Source organism: Lodderomyces beijingensis, assembly GCF_963989305.1.
Source record: "Lodderomyces beijingensis strain CBS 14171 genome assembly, chromosome: 8".
NCBI lineage: Eukaryota > Fungi > Ascomycota > Pichiomycetes > Serinales > Debaryomycetaceae > Lodderomyces > Lodderomyces beijingensis.
This window is the reverse complement of record NC_089977.1, coordinates 250,155-265,871: the sequence shown is the minus strand read 5'-3', so window position 1 is coordinate 265,871 and position 15,717 is coordinate 250,155. Positions and strand designations below refer to the sequence as shown.

The 15,717-nt window shown below is 49.5% G+C and overlaps 6 protein-coding genes across 6 annotated transcripts; 4 read left to right on the top strand and 2 right to left on the bottom strand. All coding sequences in view use genetic code 12, as the record gives it.

The window, feature by feature from the left end:
* Positions 1-243: 243 nt before the first annotated feature.
* Positions 244-2,931, bottom strand: LODBEIA_P58660 (uncharacterized protein; the record flags this gene model as incomplete). The annotated part of the gene is made up of 1 exon (XM_066976245.1): positions 244-2,931. The coding sequence occupies one exon, from the start codon at positions 2,929-2,931 to the stop codon at positions 244-246; it is 2,688 nt and encodes an 895-aa protein (XP_066832804.1).
* A 2,346-nt stretch (positions 2,932-5,277) lies between these two features.
* Positions 5,278-8,241, top strand: LODBEIA_P58650 (uncharacterized protein; the record flags this gene model as incomplete). Its single annotated transcript, XM_066976244.1, has 1 exon — positions 5,278-8,241. The coding sequence occupies one exon, from the start codon at positions 5,278-5,280 to the stop codon at positions 8,239-8,241; it is 2,964 nt and encodes a 987-aa protein (XP_066832803.1).
* A 256-nt stretch (positions 8,242-8,497) lies between these two features.
* Positions 8,498-9,634, top strand: LODBEIA_P58640 (uncharacterized protein; the record flags this gene model as incomplete). The annotated part of the gene is made up of 1 exon (XM_066976243.1): positions 8,498-9,634. One exon carries the CDS (start codon positions 8,498-8,500, stop codon positions 9,632-9,634), a length of 1,137 nt encoding a protein of 378 aa, XP_066832802.1.
* Positions 9,635-10,548: 914 nt separating this feature from the next.
* Positions 10,549-13,323, top strand: LODBEIA_P58630 (uncharacterized protein; the record flags this gene model as incomplete). Its single annotated transcript, XM_066976242.1, has 1 exon — positions 10,549-13,323. The coding sequence occupies one exon, from the start codon at positions 10,549-10,551 to the stop codon at positions 13,321-13,323; it is 2,775 nt and encodes a 924-aa protein (XP_066832801.1).
* A 347-nt stretch (positions 13,324-13,670) lies between these two features.
* On the top strand, positions 13,671-14,675 carry LODBEIA_P58620 (uncharacterized protein; the record flags this gene model as incomplete). The annotated part of the gene is made up of 1 exon (XM_066976241.1): positions 13,671-14,675. The coding sequence occupies one exon, from the start codon at positions 13,671-13,673 to the stop codon at positions 14,673-14,675; it is 1,005 nt and encodes a 334-aa protein (XP_066832800.1).
* Positions 14,676-14,763: 88 nt separating this feature from the next.
* Positions 14,764-15,612, bottom strand: LODBEIA_P58610 (uncharacterized protein; the record flags this gene model as incomplete). The annotated part of the gene is made up of 1 exon (XM_066976240.1): positions 14,764-15,612. One exon carries the CDS (start codon positions 15,610-15,612, stop codon positions 14,764-14,766), a length of 849 nt encoding a protein of 282 aa, XP_066832799.1.
* Between the last annotated feature and the right edge of the window lie 105 nt (positions 15,613-15,717).

Here is a 15,717-nt window from a genome sequence, read left to right as displayed (position 1 = left end):
GAAAAGCCGTCCCAGTTATTGCCTGTACCGAAATGGTGCAGTAGTAGCAGTAATACTTTTTGATCTTAAACGGCAGGTTGCCAACGGCTTCCAAATCTAGATCCGTGTTATAGCGCATCACATCCAAATATGAAGCCACCACGGAGCATATACATATAAGAAAAAGAGAGCGTGGTCACGAGCAATTGACAGTTCACATCCTTTCATGTTTAAAGCAATCTAAATTACATACACACATCACATCTAGAGTCTGATCTTGGAAATCAACTGGACGCCTCGATACATCAACCTCAAGTTGAATTGCCCCACAATCAAATTCAAGTCCGCCATCACGTCAATTTGCAAGTCGCGATTCAAGGCATTACGCAAGATATCACTAGCGGCATCATTGTTCACCTTAAACGGTATTCTATGCGTCTTGTAGTAGCCAGGAGGCACAATAATATACTCTCTCTTGGCCAAATAGCCCAAGACGACTTCATTGTGCTTAGCAAACGACTGGAAGAGTTCCAAATGGATTTCAGAGTTGACAACGGGGTTGTAAACTTCCAACTCGATCTCCGACGTGAGAATATGGGTCGTGACCCCGATTATAAGCTGGTTTATATCGGTGATTCTCAAGTCGGGGAAATCAAAGGTCACGTTGGGCACACGCACGTCTCGAAGTTCAATCTCTTGCAAAAACGCATTGATCCCCGGCAAGCCCATGGCCGAGTTTCCCCATATGTCAACCGTCAAGTTTCTCAGTTGCACGGGCGACGAAATGTACGAGCTGATAAAGTCCTGGAGAATGACCTTGTCCGAATACGAGCCGTATTCGAGCTTGAGCGAGACAATCAACAGATTGCGCTCTTGTTTCAAAATTAGCACCTCGTCCACCACGCTCACTGAACCAATGCGTACGTCTCTCTTCGCGACCCCGAGCTCGATCAACTGCGGGGTGCTCGACGCGGGGAGCTCAAACGTGATATTGGTCGGGTTGAACATGGACAACTCCACCAAAAACTCAGCTTCGTGTTCAGTGGTTTGAGCAAAATAAATCTGACCGACTTGTATATCCAATAGGTCCATAAACGGTACATCTTCCTCTTCCTCTTGTTCCTTATCTCCCTGCTTAAGTAGTAGTGGGTTGTCATGGATATTGAACTTTTGGGGGAGTTCCACCTGTGAAACTTCCAAATGCGACAAGGTCACTTGGTTCAAAATCGGCAACCTCAAACGTATATCGCCCAAGCTGGCATTGATGTAAAGACCAGCTTCATCCATTATATTCCCCGCTTGATTCAACATTTTATTGGCAATCTTCCCCAATAGGCGAGGGTTGTCGACGTCGACAGACAAGTCCGTCAAGTTCACGTTGATGTCCAAGATTCGTCCCAGCTGCGTCATGGACGAGTAAACAAAGTCCTGGGAGCGAGCCTCCAATATAAGCTCGTCTCCCCATACCAAGCTAAAGTTCATCTTCAACCGCTCGAGCTCCATCAACACCTCGTCGGTGTTGATGGGCACTTCTACTTTCACCGTGCAGTTGTTTCTTAAATCGACGGCAACGGAGTCCTTCCCACCAGCATGGTCCACGGGCTTGCGAACCATAATCTCCGTCGAGCCAACCACAATTTCGTCCGGATACACAGCCTTCAGTCGGGGCAATGTGATTTCAAATCTTACCGGGGGGATTTTCTTGAGAATGTCAAACAACCAGTCCGGCTTGATACCCTTTCCTCCGTTGTTGTTATTACCTGTTTCACTAACGTGCAAGTAGAATTGGATAGGATCGCCGTTCAAATAATGCTGCACAAGCTGGTTGATAGGACTCACTTGATCGGCGCAATCCTCGATCAAGCATGCGGGCATCTCCGTAATCGCGCCAGTGACGTTCAAGTTGACAAACTCATTCGGTCGAATCGACATGGGGAGGGACTTCCAATTGCCCACGTTGACCAAGTTCCCCACGCAGTCAACAAACATGACATCCCACCACACCGTGCCCAACTCCATCTCAAGCGCAAAGTCGTTGGAAATGGCAATACCGACATCGACGCCAACCAAGCTCGGCTCAACCGAGTTCACGGCAAAGCTCTTGACCTCCATGTTCTTTGGTAGCTTCAAATCCTTCCGATCGATGCTGATAAAGTCATGAAGTTCAACACGAGGCACAACAAAGCCAAGAACATCACCCCATGCCCGCACGTTTACTTGTTCCACCAAGGCCTTAACCTCTAAATTGATGACATCGCCCTCAATCTGGTAGTAGTATCTAAGAAATTCGAAAAACTGGCCATCTTCAAAAGTGCACTCGCTCTCGACATCCAACATTGTAGTCGCACGATTGCCAATCTTGACAGCAATGGGTGGCAGATGCGCGTTGGCCAAGTGGACAAAGGGACTCCCCTTTACATCCACGAGCTTGACATTCACCTGCACCGGTTTCTGAGGAGCCAACACCAAGCTCCCCAATAACGCAGCTCCCAACTTCATCACCGATCGCTGCACCATGTTGCTGTCCACGGCATCATAGTTCAAATTGACCTCGCCCTGGATCAGCACATTGACTCCGCGCAGAGTCATCCCCATTAGCGTTGCGTTATACACTTGCACGTCGATAGCCTGGTTTACTGCCTCTTGGATATCCCTGGCCGTAAGATAGACGATGGCTGTGAATAGTAGTAGCAACACCGCGAGCAAGTGCAACCAGCTCACGCGGCATATTCGTTGAAACTGCAGCCTATGCGGCACCACCGATCGGCTGTATAGCAACGGAGTATTCTCGTTGGCCTCGTGAGGTTGCTGCTGTAGATCAAGGACTGCCACGTCGGTGGTTGTTGCATTTTGAAGCGGGGTAGGGGCAGATGAGGTCTCATCTCCTGTTGCGTTGTTCTCTCGATGCTGGCTATTCGGGTCAGCTGACTCATAGTTGGTTCCTGACAGCATAGCTGGTAGTATCGCTGAGCAGCTGAAGAACCATAGGGTTGTATGACCGTCTAGTTTGTCAAGAGTTTGCTGCAAAGATGTGGGGAGACGGTAAGAACAGGGGGGGAAACGCCTGGCAGGGGGCTGGAGAGAGAATCGTGATTTTTTTTACAACTTGGGTTGCATCCGCCGATTCACGATGCAGCAGATACGCAACGAAAGTGGAACCTCGGCCAGATGAACGTCCGTTGGTAGAAGGGATGGTTGGATTGTTGGATGGTTGGATCAAGAGTGTTGCTGGCTAGTCATACACGGCACGGCTGAAAAAAACCATACAAAATAGAGTCGATGGATGTGTTACGTTTACTGCTCCCCCCCCCCCCCCCCCCCCCAGTGTTGTTGAACTAGTCCTGACTCGAAGGGCCGCTGTCCAATTGAAACGTGATTGTGACGTCTCTGGACAGTGGGTTTTTTTGAAGTCTTTTCAACTACTTTCCAGTGTGCAACGTGGGCCGTGTTTTTGTTTTGCAATATTTTTCATTCAATTCACGCCGTCATGTATGCTGCAAGGTTGCCCCTCGCTGTAATCTGTTGATCCAAACGTCCTGCCAAGGTTCAAGTTGCTAAAACCAACATTCTCCTTCAAAACTCAACGTCAACAGATGACTCGAACCAGAACAAAAGGTTGCGTTTCAATACGAAAGAAAAGGAATAGACAAGAAATTGAAAACAGCAGGACATCAAGGAAGCAAAATGAACCGCTCAGCATTTCTAGCTTGGTCGTAGTAGTTCCAAAACCCCCCATCCCCATGATTCATCAATGTACCCCAAACTTTGAAAATGTTCCTCCTTGCCTTGTTGAATGCTTTTTTGGTCTTTTCAGTTAGCCGTTGTTTCCATTCTTATTTAGCCATACCTTTTCCAGGCAGTATTTGACGAGAACTATCGGGTCTGCACCGCTGGGAGAGGGGGGATTCAATGGGATAGAAGTAACGGATGGTTTTTTGCTGGATCTCATTCGATGCGGCTCGCTTTTCAAGAACCCACTGACTCTTGTTTTTGCGTCAGCAGTGATTCAAGTTTGGTCTCAGTCACCTGAGGTGGTCAATGAGCAACTCTTGGATGGAAATCAATTTGGTGGTGGCTACTTGCTTGAGAAAAATGAACAAACCACATTCCCCTGGCTGCTGCTGGGAGCATGATATTCTTTTTCACAACGCCAGCGTCATCTTCAACTGTGATTTCTTTGTGATGGAGCCAGTGGTGGAGCTGGTGATGTCACTAATAAAGTCGATGTAAGCAAGTCTGGACTCAACAGGGTTCAGAAGATGGGTTTTCATGCTTGAAGCTTGTGATGTTTGCAACCGTTTTGTCACGTGCTTTGACCGCATCACGTGCCCTGACCGCATCACGTGCCCTGACCGCATCACGTGCTTACACGCAGTTGGTAGCATTTGCAAGGCCTGATGGGGGGTAATAGAGCCACGCCCTCTTTGATCATTTGGCTCAGCTGAAAGGACCTCAACTTCATACAACTGTTCAGGTTTCGATGGCTAGATGTTACGTCACGAGCAATCTTGTAAAACGGACGTAGGATTTTGAGTTGAAGTTTTTTTTTTTTTGCCTGAATTTTGCCAGATTCTTGCATGGAATGGTGCATCATTTAGGGTCAATCCGGTTGCGTTGCTATTCATTAACCTCAAGGTCGTCTATATACCGCCAGATATGTTCTTTCCCATGTATGCTTTGTTCTCCCGATCCCGCAAGATGAGCGTTGAGGCTGATTGACGGTTGACCCGTGAGATGTTCCTTCCAGCTGCAAAAAAAAAATCTAGAATTCAGAGCTTGTGTTGCTACAAGTGCCAAAGTTCAAACTGCATTCTTCACGTTGAACAGCCTTTTGGAGAGTGGTCGACACATCAGCCTGGCGATGGCACTAGAGTAAGCAAGGATGTACTTGATGCTGCCCTTCTTGCCCCCTCCACGAGATATTTCGGCTTATATCGAGGGAAAGAGACCCCAAAAAACAGAGTCGTACTTAAGGAAGCAACGGGGAAGAGCAGACAGCCGTTCTCTATTCATTAGTTATGTCTATGTGTAGCACAGGGAGCCCGAAGGTGGGGACCAATGCCGGGTAGGTTTGGTGGTTCTTTGGTGATTTGCAAGCAAGACGCGATGCTTGTTTCCAATCTTGTGTCGCTTTTTCATCTCTGATGGAATGTTCAGTTCCACGGGGTTCTTTGCGGACCCATTGCCAATCCACCAAGACAACCCCACGACAAACCAGGTTAAACCACGACAAACAAGGGTAAGCCACGGCAATCCATTATATAGACCAGCCTCGCAACTTTTTTTTTTTTGACGCAGATGGTAGATTTACTCCAATTGATCGTCGACCAGACCTCGTCGGACAACAACTTGAGGCGACGTGCCGAGCTCGAATTCAACCAAGTTGTAGCTCACGAACCTTCGGAATCCCTCTATTTGATTCTAGAGTTGGCGTTAAACACCGCACTATCGACAAACATTCGCCAATCATGCTTGTTGCAACTTAAACGACTCGTGCCGAAATACTGGTCATTGGGCTTTGCTTCGTTCATTGGCCCTCCCATAGCCCAGGACTTGAAACCAGTGATGAGGTCGAAGTTGCTTAGCCTAGCCTTGGATAGCGCCGACTCCAAGATCCGCAACGGTGCCGCTTATGCCATTGTGCAAATCGCCTCTGTCGACTACCCCGATGAATGGCCCGACTTGATGAATGAGTTGTATGCGGCTACCACGAAGTCCTATCGGAATAGCACGAGAATGTTGGGTGCGTTGCTGGTGCTAACTGACTTGTTCGATGACTTGATCACCGAGGAGCAGTTTTGGGAAGGCGGTGTTGGCGATGCCGTGATTCTGCATTTGAATGCCATCTTGGAGAATGCGGCAGTCGCGATCGAAGTCAAGAACCAAGCTGTCAAGTTGTACGAGACCGTGTTTGCCATCTTGGCGGGCCCCGAGCTGTTTAGCACCGAGGAGAGGAAACAAGGGGTGATTACGCAAGTTTCGAGCACATTGAAGATCTTTATGGCGTTGATTCAATCCGAGGGTGGCAATTTGGTAGAGATGGACTTTAAGAGCAACATCTACAAGGCCATTGCCTCAATTATTGGCCAGTTCCACCAGCGGCTCTCGATGGAGATCAAGGCACAAATTTCATTGTTAACGATCCAGGATTTGGCTCGTGTTGCTCCCGTTTTCAACAAGGTGGCGTTGAATGAATACGACGCGCCTCGCTTTTCCGCCATCCAAGTTTTCAACAATGTTATCTACTACATCTTCCACACCCTTTCGAGCATCCAGCATGATGTCCCCATCTCCCAAGTCGCTAACATGGCCGAGTTTGTCAAGAATGCCATTGTGTGTGCTGCGTTGCCCAAGGACGTGGCCGAGGAGTATGCGGACGACTTGGGGTTGTACGTCAGTGAAATCACCGGGTTGTCTGTAGAGATCAACCCGCGCGATGCTATACTTGACTTTTGGGGGGACTTGAACCAAAGCGGCCTCCAAGCTGCCAGCGCACTAATCACACAGCTGTTTTCGCTGGACGGAAGAATTCTAGAAGCCGAGTTGTTTACACTAGAAGGCATCTTTTCCAGCGACGCCGAGTTGCCCACTGTGCCATTACAAGACCTCTTGTCTTTTGTTTCCTATGACGGCAGCTTGGTCACAGCCAGGTGTTTCTTGCTACTTCCGAAATACTTTGAAAAATACGGCGACGGAGAAGCAATCAAGGTGTTTAGCGATATGATTGTTTTCGCGGAAAAGGCAGAAAAGATTATTCAAATAGCAGCATTGGTCAGCTGCACCTATTACCAGCACGTGTTTGAGTTTAGTCAACTTGACCACTCTATCCAGGCCGCCATATTCAAGGTTGTGTACCATCTCATCGGCGACTGCGAAGAAGACGGACTCGCGGTATTGATCGAGGCCATCACTGTGGCCATCTCCATTAACCCAGCGCTTGCTGCCTCGGTTGAGATTGTGCCCAGCATCAGTCTCATTGATGTGGTTTTCCAAATTGCATTCAAAGACCCAGCTAATGTGCAATTGATTTCAGATGCCTCCGATTGCTTGAGCACGCTATTGGAAAGTATCAACGAGCACGATTATTTACTTGCTTGTGAGAAATCGCTTCCCCACATTATCAAAACCATGCAACAGTGCGATGGCGAGTACTCACCGCAGTTGTATCTCAGTTTGGAGTTTTTGGGCATAGTCATTAAATCGAGCCCCGGCACATTGCCGGCGCGGATATTCCTGTACGTGTTCCCCGCGCTAGAGGCAGTACTACTCAAGTCTACCGACAACCAGATCTTGCAAAGTGGCGGCGAAGTATTTGACGAGTTGCTTGGCAAAGGCTCGAGTTTGTTTGTTGAGTACAAGGACCCGCAAACGAAGGAATCGGGAATGGAGTCGATCATGAAGATTGTGGCCAAGTTTCTTTCGCCCGAGTTATCGGACAGCGCAGCTAACAAGTGTGGGTCGATCGTCAGCTCCATTATCTCGCATTTCCAAAACCAGATCCCTGCGCAGATCTTGACCCAGATCCTCGAGGCCACGGTGAACCGGTTGGTCCTTGCCAAGGAACCAGTAACTATCGAAAATTTAATCATGGCGTTTTGCAAATTGGTTCTTTTGTCGCCCGAGCAAACGGTGAATTTCCTTTCGAGCATGACGATCAACGGCAAGTCTGGACTCGAGACTGTGCTCCCCATATGGTTCGAGTCGTACCAGGTCACGCGAGGATTCGAGCCCATCAAGCAAAATTCGCTTGCCTTGGCAAAGATTTTCACGTTGGGAGATGCCAGAGTGGAAAACTTGGTCGTTAATGGAGAGATTATACCTTACGAAGGCAACAAAATCATCACGAGATCAATGGCCAAGAGCATGCCGGAGAGATATACCCAAACGTCGGCATCGTTGAAGATCATCAAGCTTTTGGTGACCGAGCTCCAATTCCAGTGCCAGCAACCGGATGCGTCTGACTATTTGCCGTTGGAGGACTTTGAAGACGGCAAGACCGGGGAAGACGATGCATGGGAGGACATGGATGATATTGGAGTTCCCAATTACGATAAATTAAAGTCGTATGTAGATGAAGACCAGGCACTGGCCGAAAGAAGCAGCGGCGGTGGTACTGGTGGCAGCGGCGACGACAGTTTGAAGCAATTGTTGATTCAGTTTTTCAAAGAGTGCACGGCAAAGAACTTGGGCAATTTTCGGAAATACTACGAGCAATTGACTGCCGAAGAGAAGAAATTGATCAGCGAATGCTTGATCTTTTAAAAATGTGTAAATACACAAGATTATAGAAGCCAACGGTGTATATCCATATATTTCTACTTGTTCATTTTGCAACCATTTGACATCAACTCTCTTGCAACCTCATCGCGCACCTCTCTCTCCCTCATCGAGAAGAGACAAAAAATTGTACGTGAAATTCACACCCCACCACCACCACCACCACCAACACAGAGAGAGAGAGAGATCCCCAAAATCTGGCCCCCTTTCGGTGACTCAGATGCAAATACTACGACGAGCCATGTCAAGTAGTCCGCCATTCTCCACCACGCTCTTGAAAGTGAAGCCCGAGTGCATCCATTTCGCGAAAGACCAGCCACTACCAACAATCACCGATGAAGAGACGGAGCGCAATTTGAAGATTGCCGCACACGAGCTTTTGACCACCACCAATGCCATTGGCTTCCCCACGGAGACAGTTTATGGGCTAGGTGGCTCGGCCCTATGTGACGAGTCGGTGAAGTCCATCTACCGGGCAAAGTCGCGACCGGCAGATAACCCCTTGATCACCCACGTTTCGTCGATTTCCCAGCTCCAACGCAAGCTCCTACCCGCAGGCTATGAGATCCCCACTATTTACCACAAGCTCATTGACCATTTCTGGCCTGGTCCGTTGACGATCCTCTTTCCCAACGTGGCGCCGTCGCCCATATCGTCGTACGTAACCGCGAACCAAGACACGTTTGCCGTGCGCATGCCCCAGCACCCCGTGGCGAGGGCGTTGATTGCGCTCAGCGACTTGCCCTTGGCGGCACCACTGGCGAACTCGTCGACCAAGCCCAGTCCGACGATGGCGCAGCACGTGATGCACGATCTACTGGGCAAGATCCCGCTCGTGTTGGACGGGGGCTCTTGTGCCGTTGGAGTTGAGTCGACCGTGGTGGATGGGTTGAGCTCGCCTCCTGTGCTCTTGAGGCCCGGCGGAGTGTCGCTCGAGGAGTTGAAACGCGTGGGTGGAGACGAGTGGAAAGACGTGGTGGTTGCTAAACGCACCGCGGGCGACGACGAGAAGGTCAAGACCCCCGGAATGAAGTACAAGCACTACTCGCCCAAGGCCAAGGTTGTCTTGTTGATCAACTGTGGAGACGGCAACGAGGCTGTTGCAGAGTATATCAGGGAAAATGGAGTGGATGTGGAAGCAATAAGGATCGCATTGTTAAAGTCGCGAAAGTTTACAGAGTCGCCGTTGGTTCATGTCACGCGAGATTTGGGCTCCAGCGGCGCGGCCATAGCAAGGAACTTGTTCAAGTGTTTGAGAGAGGTCGACGAGCAGGAAAAAGTCGACTTGATCTTTGTTGAAGGTGTCGACGAGAGCGACGAAGGTTTGGCTATTATGAACCGGTTGAGCAAAGCCGCCATGGAAGTGATCCAGAGGTAAAGGTAGCAGGTGTTATTTGATCGGGTGCCAGTTACGGAGATGTGAAACGGGGCTGTGTTGTGTTTCCTTGCTCTGGGTGCCGTGGGAACCGAGCTGGATGCCAGATCCGATGCAAAATCTGCCTCCATCTGAGATGCTTTTTCTTCTTCGCACTGCTGCAGGGACTCCTGACACCTACAAACACACACACAAACACACCCGGTTTCTCTCTTTCCTACATTTGCTTATTCTTGATTGCTGGTGGTCTGCTCTCAAGATGTGACGATGAGATGGGCACTATTCGCAATTTCTCGTTAGCAGAAAGCGGCAGTATTTCCTAATCGGGTAATCGGTTCCGCTTAAGTTGCGCCTAAAATGGAGCAGCTCGAACTGAAATTTTGCCTCGCCCGAGTCTTCACCAGCGGCACTCTCTGTAGTTTCCATAGCAAGTAGATAGAAGCAGGACTACCAGATAACATCGGAGGTCGGATATTACACGTCGCCTTCTCTTGGTGGTTGTTCACACTGTGTGGGTTGTAGGAGTAGGAGTGGGTGGCCAGTGTCGCGACATTGGACCAAAACGCGACACGAAACCACCACGTCAAAATTTGGGGCCTTCTTTTTTTTTGGTTTTTTTTTCAGTACGGAGGCTCCTTCCAGCGGGACACTTTTGGCAGAAAACTCGTCCATACACATTGGTCAATCACGCAGGTCCTATTCGTTCATTTCCTTCCTCAAGAATAGGAGAAGAAGAAGAAGAAGAAGAAGACAAAAGAAAGTACCAGCATTTGCATCAATTTGGTCTTGTTCCAATTGTAAATTCCACTTCCAATTGCTCACGACAGCAAGTGATTGATTTACGTTGATATTGTTGTTTGCCAAAACCACCCGTGCTCTTCTCCTCGCTTTCACATCCGGTGAATGGAGAAGAAAGCATGTCGTCGAACCCCTATGAGATCAGCCCAGATCAAGCGAAACTCCCGCACAGAGCCAATGTGCCCTCGCTAAAGTTTAGTCAAAAGACCGTGGAGGAGACGGCAGGCGAGCTCGACACAGACGTCAAGACGGGGCTCACCAATAGCCAGGACGTGTTGAATCGCAAGTCGATATACGGGGCCAACGAATTGAACAGCGAAGAAGAGGACAGCTTGGTGATGAAGTTTATCAAGTCGTTTTACCAGGATCCTCTCATATTGTTGTTGATTGGCTCTGCGGTTATCAGTTTCTGGATGGGCAACAAGGATGACGCTATTAGTATAACTTTGGCCATTGTCATTGTGGTCACGGTGGGGTTTGTCCAGGAGTACCGGTCGGAAAAGTCGTTGGAGGCGTTGAACAAGTTGGTCCCCGCCGAAGCCCACTTGACCAGAAATAGCAACACCACCACGGTGTTGGCGTCGACGTTGGTTCCTGGCGACGTTGTCTATTTCTCGACTGGGGATCGGATTCCGGCAGATATTCGAATTGCAAATTCGGTCTACTTGACCATTGACGAGAGCAACTTGACTGGAGAAAACCAACCCGTGCAAAAGAATTCCGAGGTGGTCACGGTTAAGGACCCCTCGGTTACAGAGAGGACAAACATTGCATTTATGGGTACCTTGGTGAGAGAAGGACACGGCAGTGGTATCGTTGTTGGTATCGGCGCCCAGACTGTTTTCGGAACCGTGTTTGAAATGATGAGTCAGATTGAAAAACCCAAAACGCCGTTGCAACAAGCGATGGACAAGTTGGGCAAGGAGTTGAGCTTGTTTAGTTTTTTCGTTATTGGTATCATCTGCATCATCGGGGTATGTCAAGGCAGATCGTGGTTGGATATGTTTCAAATCTCGGTGTCATTGGCGGTGGCTGCCATCCCCGAAGGGTTGCCCATTATTGTAACGGTCACTTTGGCCTTGGGAGTTTTAAGACTAGCGAAAAAGAAGGCCATTGTCAAAAGGTTACCCAGTGTGGAGACCTTGGGGTCGGTCAATGTCATTTGCTCAGATAAAACTGGTACCTTGACTGAAAACCACATGACGGTGACCAAGATTTGGACCACCGATTTCAAAGGCAGCTTCAATACGCCATTTCTTGTCGCCGAGCGACTCGACGACTCAACCTTACACCACAAGCTCACCGCCAATATTAGAAAAGTGTTGCTTTGCGGTAACGTTTGCAATAACGCCAAGTACTCATCCAGCAATGAAAAATACGTGGGCAACCCGAGCGACATTGCCTTGCTCGAGTGTTTGCCGCACTTTGGTCTTGAAGATATACGGGGACTGAGAGAGAGGATAAGCGAGTTGCCATTTTCATCGGATCGAAAATATATGGCCGTTTGCGTGCATACGGGAGACATGAACAAGGCCGAGACCTTTGCCAAGGGAGCCACTGAAAAGATTGTTAAGCACTGTAACCGATATTTCGACGAGCACGGAGAAGTCAAACCCCTAACCGATGAAATCAAGGAGTCCATCGCCGAGAAATCAAAGATGCTCGCGCACGACGGTCTTCGTGTTCTTGGCTTTGCCGAAAACAACCGCAAGTTCCAAAGCGAAAAGCTGGAAAAGTCACAATCTGAGCCGGAAGATTTAATCTTTTGCGGCTTAGTTGGAATGAAGGACCCACCTCGAGCCAACGTGGGCCAGTCCATCACGACGTTGATGAAAGGTGGCGTGCACGTGATTATGATCACGGGCGACTCTCCTTCCACTGCCATGAACATTGCCAAGCAGATTGGCATGCCCATCACGGGGGACCACTCGGTGATGACGGGAGACCAAATCGATGAGCTCAAGGAAGGATCGCTTGCTGAAGCCATCCACAATGTCTCGGTTTTCGCGAGAACCACGCCGGAACACAAGGTCAAGATTGTCAAGGCGTTGCAGAGAAGGGGCGACGTTGTGGCCATGACGGGTGACGGTGTCAATGATGCACCGGCCCTAAAGTTGGCCGACATTGGTATCGCCATGGGCAGAAACGGAACTGATGTTGCGCGAGAGGCTGCCGATATGGTTCTCACCGATGACGATTTCAGCACCATCCTTGCTGCTATCGAGGAAGGTAAAGGGATTTTCTACAATATTCAGAATTTCATTACTTTCCAATTGAGCACCAGTATTGCTGCGTTGACTTTGGTTGCCGTGGCCACGTTTTTCGGCTTGCCCAATCCGCTCAATGCCATGCAGATTTTGTGGATCAACATCTTGATGGACGGTCCGCCTGCGCAATCGTTGGGTGTTGAGCCCGTCGACCACGAAGTGATGAACAAGCCCCCGCGTAAGAGATCGGACCAGATCTTGACTCCGGAGTTGTTGAAGCGCGTGGCCCAATCGGCCATCGTGATCATCATTGGAACCATGTACGTGTTTGTGTCCGAGATGAGGGACGGAGAAGTCACGTCGCGCGACTTGACAATGACGTTCACCGCGTTTGTCTTTTTCGACATGTTCAACGCATTGGCATGTCGTCACCACACAAACTCGATTTTCACTATGGGACTCCACAATAAGATGTTTAATTTATCGGTGTTGGGGTCGCTTTTAGGCCAGTTGTGCGCCATATACGTGCCCTTTTTCCAAAGCATATTCCAGACTGAAGCGTTGAGCTTGCGGGACTTGTTGCATTTGGTGCTCTTGTGCAGCTCGGTTTTCTTTGTTGACGAGTTGAGGAAATGGTGGGAGAGACGTAAGACGATTTATACCAATAATTATAATTATGGGGTTTGATCTTGGAACGTGGGGGGGGGAACTTTGGAGTAGAGAGAGAGGGGGAAAAGGGAGGTGAGTGTTTTTTTTTTGGATATAGAGTTGTTGTATATACGTATAGAGTATAATCAAGAGCATGGAAAATTGCAATAACAACCTTGAGAGTTTGTTTGAGATGTAGTTGAGGCCATGGTGATGTTGGTGGTGATGGTTACGATGATGCATGGGAGTCACTGGTTCCGAAACCCGCGGAGTTTTCGCAAGTGATGATGAAAATTATTTCATTGCCAGCAGGGAGGGGCCTTACACACCACCACCACCACCACCATCTTCTTTCTCAAGTCCATGAACTCACCAGCTCATCAACCATGGTATTCTCATTCGTAATAGACAACTACATAAACAAGTACCTCCCCCAGAGCCAACTCCACAAGCTCCCGAAACCGCTCGCGTATTTCCTCGGATACCACGACCCCCCGCACCCACGACGTCCCATCCCAGACTACCTTCTCTGGAGCGAGATCATGATCGGCTCATTTGCAGCGTTGGCGTTGATCATGGGCATATTCAAGAGCCCCAACGTACTCACGACGCACCACCACGCACCGATGCTCCTCGCGTCCTATGCCGCGTCCGCGATATTGACGTTCAACACCAACCAGGTGCCGCTCGCGCAGCCGCGCAATGTCTTATTTGGCCATTTCCTGGCTTCTTTAATCGGGATCTCGATCCAGAAGTTGTTCAGCTTGAGCTCCCGAGGCCGCGCTAATTATTGGGCTAGTGGTGCGCTTAGCGTGGCCGTGAGCTCGGTGGTGATGTCGATTTTGAATTGCGTTCATCCACCTGCGGGGGCGAGTGCCGTGTTGCCGAGCTTGGATCCGCAGGTTCGGGAGATGTCGTGGTGGTTCTTGGCTTTGCAGGTTATAAGCTCGGTGTTGATTATTACGGTTGCGTGCATTACCGGCAATGTGATACGGCTGTATCCTGTTTACTGGTGGTATCCTGATAGGGTGAATTTGAAGCGGGCGACAAGAGCGGACGTGGAGAAGGAGCTTGGTGCGGAAGAGAAGGAGATTGATAAGGAGAGCAGTGAGGAGACGGAGGAGTTGGGCACGCGGTTGAGCCGCATTGACCATTCCTCGATGATTGTCATTAGTCCCGACCTGGTGATTGTTCCCGAGGTGATGAACTTGGACGAGATTGATGTTGACTGGTTAAAGATGTTGCAGCTAAAGTTGGCGGGCAACGCGGAGGTGGAGCTGCGGCGGGAGTCGATTGCGAGGAGGGAGTCACGGACGATTCGAGAGTCGCATTCGATGCGAGGCGAGTCCGCTACTAGAACGCGTACTGGGGCTCTGTCATCTTCCCCATGACAGCTAAAATCTAGAGCTTAGAGCTTAATTTCAAAAATGAAATGTAAAATCGAGTTAATTTATATGAATGCAAAAACCTATCTTCACCTCAAGGCCGCGGGTTTGGTTCTTGTTCAATGGAATCAACAGAAACCACCCCTTTGAACTCGGGAGTCTCCAACTTGTCAAACAACGCCTCGGCCACTTGGGTCGTGCTCACTACAGGCCGGACCAACCCGCTCAAGAACAGTTTCCCCAAGGTGGCGTTCTTGGCCCCCACGGCAAAGCGCAACCCCTTCATGATAATGTCTCTCTTTGTAGCTCCCAAATCGTGCAGCTCGTCATACATCACCCCGGGTCTCATGATGATGGTGCGCAAATGCGGCATCGACGAGATCGCCAACTCGGCTTCGCGTTTAGTGGAGATGTATCGTTGGGGCACAATGGGAGGGTTCTGGTCTGCGGAAATGTAGATGTAGGTGCCGACTTTCTCAGTGGATGATGCTGTTTCGGAGGACAAGGAAGCCTCACGGGCTTTAACGTATTCGTCAGCTAGGTTCACGGCTGAGTCCCGCTGGATTGCTTCGTAGGTCATCCACAGTTTATCCTTCTGCATGGGGTTGCTGCCCATGACGCTATTGGCCATCTTGCGCAAGTCGTTGGCGATGTTCGCTATGCCCGAGTCGGCGCTTTTCTTGTAGGATTGGTCTTCGAATAGCATTCCTATTGAGTGCACCACGGCGTCGAATTCACTTAGTTGCGATGCAATCTCTTGCGGTTGGAAAATGTCGATTTTGGACCAGGAGACGTGTTTCACCCATGGTTGATGTAATACTGCTGGCGGGGGTTGACCGGAACGGGAAAAGGAGGTGACTTTGTAGCCCTTGTTGATGCCTGTTTCGCATATTTTCCTGCCAAGGAAGCCATTGCCTCCAAACACTGCTATTGACTTAGACATTGAGGTTGGAGATGGAGCTGGAGCTGTAGCGGAAGGTGGAGGTGAAGATAAAGAGGTGGTGGTTGCTAGAGGGCATGGGGTATGGAGGGTATGATTGCGATGTGT